The 9,430-nt window shown below is 45.2% G+C and overlaps 1 protein-coding gene across 6 annotated transcripts in view; it reads right to left on the reverse strand.

The window, feature by feature from the left end:
- LOC134448884 (platelet-derived growth factor subunit A-like) overlaps positions 1–3,330 on the reverse strand; it is a 28,538-nt gene extending 25,208 nt beyond the window's left edge. For 4 of the 6 annotated variants that reach the window (XM_063198591.1, XM_063198582.1, XM_063198566.1 and 1 more), the window contains exons 1-2: positions 2,598–3,330; positions 1,942–2,038 (exon numbers count right to left, since the gene is read on the reverse strand). In XM_063198591.1, the coding sequence (XP_063054661.1) occupies positions 1,942–2,038; positions 2,598–2,663 (163 nt within the window). In that variant the 5' untranslated portion in view covers positions 2,664–3,330. Of the gene's footprint in view, positions 1–1,358; positions 1,880–1,941; positions 2,039–2,597 lie in introns of those variants that run through there. The other 2 variants (XM_063198610.1, XM_063198600.1) reach the window with 2 other exon arrangements.
- Between the last annotated feature and the right edge of the window lie 6,100 nt (positions 3,331–9,430).

Consider the following 9,430-nt stretch of genomic DNA (forward strand, 5'->3'; position numbering starts at 1 on the left):
TACATCCAATGAAATGAGGATTTAATTTCCTCTCTGGGCACCGGACAAGTGACCCCTTTGCCCCCCCACCCTGTCGGCTTCCCTGCATACACACACACACACACACACACACACACACACACACACACACACACACACACACACAAAGCAGAAAGCGACCTCATGGGGGGGACATGTCACAGTCTGGTGGTTGACTCTTACAGAGCGGGTAGGCATGAAAGCAGAGCTGGATGGCCCTCAGGATGTGTGTGTATGTGTGTGTGTGTGTGTGTGTGTGTGTGCGTGCGGTGTGAGTGTAGCGTGTGTGTTGGGGAGTGAATGTGTGCGGTAGTATCTGTGTGTGTACCTGCCTGTGTATGTGTGTATGTGCACGGATGTGTGTGTGTGTGTGTGTGTGTGTGTGTGTGTGTGTGTGTGTGTGTGTGTGTGTGTGTGTGTGTGTGTGTGTGTGTGTGTGTGTGTGTGTGTGTGTGTGTGTGTGTGTGTGCATGGGTGGGGGATGTGTGATGTGCATGGAACTTTCCGGAAACCGGCCCCGAACTGTCCGAGGAGTGGTGGCATCCCATTCAGCTTTAACCAGCGTGTCCTCATGCTTAGTAGTGCACGGCCCGGCTCTTTCAAAGTGTGTGTGTGTGTGTGTGTGTGTGTGTGTGTGTGTGTGTGTGTGTGTGTGTGTGTGTGTGTGTGTGTGTGTGTGTGTGTGTGTGTGTGGAGAGATAGAGTAGTGTGGGCGGTATATACCGGTTGTTATGCATGTCAGAGTGTGTGTAATTTTGTCAAAATTGACAAGAATTAAAAAAAAAGAGCAGACATGTCCGTGTGTGTGTGTGTGTGTGTGTGTGTGTGTGTGTGTGTGTGTGTGTGTGTGTGTGTGTGTGCGTGCGCGTGTGTGTGTGTGTGTGTGTGCATGTGCATGTGCATGTGTGTGTTTGCAAGAGTGTGGCCGAGCCCTAAACACTGCACATATCTCAAACACACCTCACTGCTGCTAAACTGGAATCCGGACATGAATTATACATTACCAACATAACAGCCTTTCAGGACCCTCCTCTCTCACCATAATAGCCAGGATGACAACAGTATAATGAAGTTAGCCACTTGACCCCCCCCATCCTCACCTAAAAATGCCAGCCATGGAACACAGCTATTTGCATTTCAATTATATCCTCGGACACTGAATTATTTCTGTAATGAATGTCTTCTTGAAAGTTTTGACGATAAATACGTTCAAGACGGATAAAGAATCTCCTAACGGTAGCAGCTGTTAAGTGGGAAACACTTGTAGCCTAACCCTTGTCTTGCCGTTCACATGCCCTTGTCCACACAGCAGGATATCAGCCTCCTGGGAGATAGCCTACCACTAAAAAGCGGATCCCGTGATGCTGGGAGACAGTTTAACTTTCTTTCCCCCGTCTGGTTGCACCACGTTTCCCTAAAAATAACACAACAGTGTGGGAGTATATCGGTGTAATCGGCCAAACCGTGTCATTCATCACCAAGTTCACCGGGGTTGAAGGCGTACGTGCCAAATAGTATGCAGAGTAATGGGGAAACCCGTCTCCTAGTAACAGGCGGTAAAGAATTTGGCACCAGGAAGACTGATTGCAAGTTGCTTGCTGGGGCTCTGATTTTGCTACGCGTGTTTGGTGAACATGGACACATGGAAAAGAAGCATTTCCTTTGAGTTCGCATCTCTTTGTAGACGTAATACCACCAAATATTGGGGGATTTCTTCATCTAACCCATTATTATTTCAATAATTCAAAAGAAACCGGATGTGATGTCCTGGAGTGTCTCGTGCGCATTTACGATAGTGTTCCCATGGTCGTGTAGGGCCTAAGGTGATTCCACGGCACCTCCTTGCGTAAAATGGATAGCAACTTTTCATTTTCAGGAAGAGAGGAGAGAGGGAAGATAAAAGAGCGCTGTCTTTAGGCCTACCTACGGAATCCATCTCCAATAGCCGCTGGAGGTCACTAATGCTGCGTATTTCACTGTTGGAAAGTCTGTCGATGAGCTCCTGTGGTATTTGAACGTCCTTGGCAGAAAAAAAGTAAAGGTAAATGTTACAAAATGTTCCGAGATGACTCATATTGCCACACATTCAAATATCATAATAAAAAACACACATCTTGGCTCTGTCGATGGCACTGGGCTAATGGGATGAGACTAAACACTAGGCGCAGATGTCTACTGTTGCACTTGTTACAGATTTGCTGCACGTTGTCGCAGACATACAGCCTCACTTTGAAGAGCTTTACAAACCACAAGCAGCGCGAAGGAGTAGCAGGTGTAGTTCTAGTCTACTGTGCTACTATTAAAGCACCATAACATTTAGCACAGCAGCCCAAGTCACATGGAAATATAATTGTGTGAGGTATGCATAAACCCTTATCTCCCTTGGGCGCGATCAAGAAATGAGGGCAATCCCTATCTTAATGTGTCAGTTTACAAACCTTAAATGATATTACGACCGGTCACAGTGCTAAGTGCGTTCCAAACTACAGCCGCACTTGTCTAAATTGTAGCGGACTGCAGGTGAGGGAGAGCAGGTGAGAGGAGAACTGCACAGCAGTTTCAATGGCGCAGTAAATTACCTCAGCAACAGTGTGAAGCAGGCACATGGAACAGATAAGGAAACGGTAAAGTGCAGCAGCCATCATCTCCGCTTGCAACTCTCGTTGTCCCAGAATAAGAAGCAGCAGTCATCCGGTTGGAGCTGGGGCTCTTCTGCTCCCAAACGAGTGGGATCCATGTACCATTCCTCGCTTTATCTACATTCAATCTCGTAATTTTTCAAACAAGGACAGATTGCTGTTCGGCGATTACAGAAATTACATTTGACACTGGTATTCCGGACAGTTTAGACGCAGTGTGAGCAATATTTCTGCCACTGCGTGTTGCATCATTAAAAATCTCCAACCACTTTGCTCTTGAAGCTTAATTAGTATGTATCACAAGGTCTGACAGAAATTTCAGAAGTGAGAAAAACTTTTGGTACGGTATCTTCAAATTGGAATCCGTTAAAGTGTTGGAGAACAATTTAGCCGGTGCGTAATTTTGCGAAAATCCCGTTCAAATAATAATACAAAAAATCACGAGTCAGGTGATCCAGTTGGCATCAGCATCATAACTTCAGAGAAGAAAAGACAAAAAAGTAAAAAAGAAAGAAAAATTAATATCCGTTTGGGTACCCCAGGGGAGATAGTAAAAAAAGAAGTCGGGTTCTATAAATCTGACGTGTCTTAATCCAGGCTATTGAAAGAAAGCGCAGGGACCCGCAAGCAAGCCCCGACTCCCCGGCGTCGTGGGACCTAACTAAACTGTTGAATGAAGTTGAGGCAGCTACAAGTCACTGCATTTACTTGACCGAGTTGCGTTGCAGGGAGCGTCCCCCACACCCACACTAATCTTCCAACAAATCACAGCGCGTATTCACAGAGCGCGCGGAGCAGATGTCGCCTGCTTCACGTGTGCGCTGCTGCAACGAGGACGAACGCCCCCCCCCGCCCCAGCGCGCATAGGAAGAGTACTAAGCTATACCTCCAGATTATTAAGGGCCATCTCAAATCTGCACATAAAATTTGGCTGTCAATTCATCACTGGCACAGTTGAATGTAAACCTCACACTGTCGGTAACACTTTCTAAATGTTTATCGAACACTGCAGATTTTACTGTGTGTACACTACTGCAGTCTACAGTTGGCATGGACTGAAAAGAAGCAAGGAGGTTTACAGTACTGCTTTGCATGCACACATGGGGTTTCTTGTCTGAGAGAAGGTTAAGTCCGGGGCTGGTTATACGGCAGCCCTGTGAAACAGCCCTGTGTGTGTGTGTGTGTGTGTGTGTGTGCAGAAAGCACATGTGGTGAGGAATTCAACACCTGAATCACAAGTAAATTATGCTTATTTGTCATCTGTGGAGAATCTGCGGTAACCCCTGTATCCAGGGCCCCTGGCAGTTTTGGCCATGCATGGGCCCAGGACAAAGTAATCTGAAAAGCCCCCCCAACCCAATATAAACAATGTAATGAGCAACCGATTGCGGGCCCCCCTTTTTCCCCTGGGCCCGGGTCAACTCTCCCCTTTGGAACCCTCGCCCCTGTCGGCACCCCTGCCTGTATCCCAACAGTGTTGGTGTTAACGGCAGCCTTTATTGGGTTATGAGTTGCTGTTAATCGGTTACAGACAGTAAATGACTGAGCTGTAATAAATGCTTTGATAGATAGCACCTCATTATTGCGCCGGCAATTACATTTTTATTACGATGGAAATCACTTCATGAGCTCTAACTGTTTAGCACCTTGAGGAGAGAGAGAGAGAGAGAGAGAGAGAGAGAGAGAGAGAGAGAGAGAGAGAGAGAGAGATTAGGTGATATAATATAATTGGTGTGGGTGTGACAGAGTCATAAATAATCCTCAGGAATATACTGAGGTTTTGAAAAATCTCATATCAGTCAGAAAGTATTGTTTGGATTGCATGCATCTGACAGATGTTTATGCGTATTACGCGCGTGTGTGTGTGTGTGTGTGTGTGTGTGTGTGTGTGTGTGTGTGTGTGTGTGTGTGTGTGTGTGTGTGTGTGTGTGCGCGTGCGTGCGTGTGTGCATATTTGACATTTTTGTTTGTGTGTATGGGTATATGCACTGTGTATGGGTTTGTGCATTGTGTGTATGCGTGTGTGTGTATGCGTGTGTGTGTGTGTGCGTGAGCGCGCGTGCGTACGTCTGTTTGCGTGCATGCACATTATTGTATGCGCAAAGTTACTTTCACTTCCCTGACATATTTACTGAGGCTAACCGCATGGCATGCAGGCCAATGCATTGCACAGTCTGTCAGGTTTGTTGGCTGAAAAAACATACAACAACATACGCCCACACAGACCCGAAACTGTCAGCTTTTATTGCTCAGGTAATTAAGATAACCTCTGACACTCACAGATAATTACTTGTTGACACTGTTCCTTCTGCGACTTCCTGTATTTGATTGCTTTCTTCCACAAGAGACAATATCCGCACCACCACAGTATTACCAGAGATTCTTTAATATAGAGATGTGCCAACATAATAGGTTTCTATGGGCACCTAACGTGACCAGGTTCTGGTCTGCCTAAAGGGCCATGTCATATGGTGCATTCCAGTCCCAAATCATCCTAGTAGGAGATCGCACTTATCCTACCTGGATATTTCAGCTGCCGTTCCTGACAATTTTAGTGGAAGTTCTACATCCATGGCAACCGCCGCGGTTGAGCTGACTTTAGCGAAGTGTTTTGATACGAGCCAAAAGAGCCGTAATAGTTTTTACTCTGTCATATGGTACATTTATGCTGACACAATATCATGTAATAACACGAATATTATGTTGAGTAAAAATGGCTGTGTTTGGAACAGCTGCACAAAAGAGAAATGGAGTTTCACTATTTATTGACATTTTAAAATAACGGCTCCATGGGGGCCGCCATTATCATCCGACTTCAATTTGTTGAGGTGGGAGTAGTGCGAGTCACCCCGACTTCGCTAGTTGGATGTCCCACTTCAACAGGCGTTCCAGAGCATTTTTCGTAGTAGGATGTAGGGTAAGTGCAATCTCCTACTAGGATGGTTCGGGACTGGAATGCACCATTAATGCTCCTAGAATGAATAGGACAGTCCTTAGGTCTGCCGAAAGGGGGATCCCCCCCCTCCCCCTTGCGACAGTAGAACCCGGAAACAATGGGCCAGCGGAACCTCTCTCTTATCTACTCTCTCTGGTACTGTATTACTGTAGAGGATAACGCAGCAAAGGCCATACCTTGTGGACCAGACTCGATTCACTCTTTGTAAAGAATTTAGGCATGTGCAACTCTCTCTCTCTCTCTCTCTCTCTCTCTCTCTCTCTCTCTCTCTCTCTATCTCTCTCTCTCTCTCTCTCTCTCTCTGTCTCTCTCCTTTGAACAGGTTCAAAAAGTATGTTCTCAAAATATTTGAATGGCATGAATTCACACATAGATGATAGGACATATAATAAAATGTGGAAAAAAAATGCAATGAAACTTCATATATAAATAGGCCCAGTTATCTACAGGTAGGCTAAGCATTGTTGGTAGAATTCTCAGTACATGGGTCAGTATTCTTTCTCACCATGGGCGTATTGGTGGTAAAATTTCAGCTGAAACCTTGGCTGCTGTCAAGCAATCCTTTAAATGCAAGAAATCTATTATCTAACCATAGGCTAATGATTCAGCTCAACATCATAATTTTTGCTCCAAATGCTGATATATATTGCCCTCTCTCTGCTTACTAATTTGTAAAGTCAACATATTTGTTGAATGGAAACTGATGCCGTTGAAAAGTTGCATGGCTGGGTCAGTTCAGTTGGTATGTTTAACACACACTTAGCGAAATTTGCAATACCACGTTACTCTTAGTGTAACGTCTGTGTTTTAAAATCCATGTACCGGTATACGTACACCTTAGTAAAATTGAACTAAATTGGAGTTTTTGTAAATGGACTACGGCAAAGTATAACATAAAGTTGAGATGATGCTAATGTTGATGTGAACCTGGCTTAGTGGAAACATGGGCTTCTTGATAGTAACAGGACTAAAGGGTAATACATAGTCATACTGTGCTGACTTCGGGGTAAAGCATAGACGTACTGTCAGCGGGGGGTATTCCCTCATAGCGGTCCTACAATGCAGGACAAAGGGCGTGGTGTTTTTTTTCCTGCCGAGAATTCAAAGACGGCGATGACGTCAATTCACCTCCGTGACAACAGGGGGCGAACTAACTCATTCAGTTGAGCCCAGTCCCTTCAATGAATCACGAAGCTAGCCAGCTGGCCATCTAAATCGTAATATTCTTGGCTACTACTAGCCTACTTCTAAAAGTTGGTCCATAGGCCTATGCAACATCAGTTTCTTTTTAGTCAAGTATTACAGTCCATGAGATTAAATGCCAAACAAATGCCTTTTTAAAAGACAATGGACAGCCTGAATGGCCATTCACACCTGGGGCCTAGAAGTAGCTAGCCAGCTAAATCAGTTATTACAACGAAGCTAGTTGACTAGCCACCTGAAACGTAATTCTACCACTAACAAAGATGCTTCTTGCTTCTAATTTAAAAAGTTGTGGCGTAATTAGACATGAATGATAGCATACAAGATTCTTTCTTTATTCATGTTTTACAGTCCAGGTGGTTAAAATGCCAAACAAAAGCTGTTTTGAAATACAATAGGTACATCTAATGCAACTGTCAGCCAAACCCATTCAAACTCTACAGGATATTAGCGAACCCTGTTTTAGGAGCTAGTGTCAAGTAAACTCCAGTGATTTCGTGCTAAGTCAACCGCATTGTGTTTTTCCTTTTCCTTATTCAAACCTCCGCGGTAGTGTAAAATAATAGAACACCACTGACCTATCAGGGCCAAGTACTCACTGCACTGCTGCAAGCACGTTGACCAATCACAGTCCAAGAGCATAGTGTCAGCTCACGGACATTTCAGCCTGGGAGAACCATGCGTGTACTGCATCCAGGGGTTGTTTTATCGCTGCACAGGGGGGCGTGGTGGCTGCTGTTCTGTACTGCACCTCAGTTGAGGTGCCACTGTAAATGCCCCTTAAGGGACATGTGATGAATCTGCTTATATTCAGGTGTACCGTATGTACTCAAATTTCAAATCTGTTTAACTGTTGTAGCAAACAATAGCCACAACGTTTCAGTAATTCAGTTATCAGCTTTATGACGGCTGAGTGTCTCTAGATGTGGCACGGTGGGGTGGGGAGGCAGACTGTGGGGAATAGGTTTAAAAGAAGCATTGATATGTCTAAGGATGGGGAGGCAGGTATGGGAAGGGTTTGAAGGGAAGTATCAAGATGTGGTTGCATACACCATAGCAGGGCAGTCATGGGAAGGGGTTAGCAAAGGCGGACTTTACATTTGGCAAATCAAGGCAAAAGTAGGCCTGATCTGAATTACTCGCTTATGTGTATATAACACTAAAATTGCACCTTCATTCCTTCCATGCCAGTTAGTGCCGTGTTTAATGGCACAGAATGACTTTTGAGGGCCCCATGTTTATATTTCGCCTAGGGCCCTAAAATGGCCAGATCCACCTGGGGTTAGGGCATCAAACTTGTAGCCCAAAGGTTGTCGGTTCGACTCCCGACCCACCAGGTTGGTGGGTAATTAACCAGTGCTCTCCCCCATCCGCCTCCATGACTGAGGTACCCTGAGCATGGTACTATCCCGCCACACTGCTCCATTGGGGGCACCATTGGGGGCTGCCCCCTTGCATGGGTGAGGGCATAAATGCAATTTAATTTTGTGCAGTATGCACTTGTGTGCTGTGGAATGCGGTGTCAGAATGACAACAGGATTCCCTTGGTTTCTCATGTTGAGCTTTCACTTTCATACAGAAGGTGGTTCCAATTCCTGTTCTTTTTAGTCGTTTTTTCTTTATTAAGGCTTTGAGGATACATACATTAAAAGATAGTGTCCGTACAATTCTCCCTTCAGTGTTTACATAGTCACTTCCTTTGGCAGTGCGAAAGCCGGTGAGTAAAACAAGTATACATAAATTATTTCTGGCAGGGGAAACCTGAAGAAATATCCACCCAAAGTCATTTCAACATTGCTCACTTCCAGTTCCGAATGCTGTGGGGAAGGGAAGTATCAAGATTTGAGAGTGGTTGGGAGGAGAGGAGGGGTTGTTTAGAAAAGTGCTCACCCTGATGGATGGTTTGAAGGCAAGGTATCAAGATGTTGGGAAGATGGATGAAGAGAGGGAGGCATGGAGGGGTGGAGGGTGGGGTGTTTTCGAGCAGTGATTCTCAAACTTTGTCAGACCGAGGACCAATTTGTCCCCCCAAAAATGTTCAGGGACCACCTGTCAACTGAATTGACAGTTGGGGTGTGCTAATTCGACACTGTTAATTTTGATGCAGATCACTTACTTTTTATTCACATTTATTCACATCTTATTGTGGTGAAAATGTGACTTCAGACATGTTTGGCTTTGTAATAATGTATTTTGTATAAATATAGCCTACTGCTAGCTTGTCTTGCAAAAGGAGAAATCCCCTTGCGGACCACCTGAGCTCTGGCGCGGACCACCAGTGGTCCCCGGACTACACTTTGCGAATCACTGGTTTGGAGGGAGGTGAAGGAGTGCTAAATGCCAGTGAGTTTGTAAGTTAACTCTCCCCCTGAAACCTGCACTTTGGGATACATGCTCACTGCTCACTGCTCAGTCAATTAATGGCTTACACTTGAGGAGAAGATCTTGATTAGAGAGGAGCTAGGGCTTGGTTTCTCTCTCTCTCTCTCTCTCTCTCTCTCTCTCTCTCTCTCTCTCTCTCTCTCTCTCTCTCTCTCTCTCTCTCTCTCTCTCTCTCTCTCTCACACACACACACATACCTTATTCTCTCTCTGGAGTGCGATCACCAAGATGA

Source organism: Engraulis encrasicolus, chromosome 1 (assembly GCF_034702125.1).
Source record: "Engraulis encrasicolus isolate BLACKSEA-1 chromosome 1, IST_EnEncr_1.0, whole genome shotgun sequence".
NCBI lineage: Eukaryota > Metazoa > Chordata > Actinopteri > Clupeiformes > Engraulidae > Engraulis > Engraulis encrasicolus.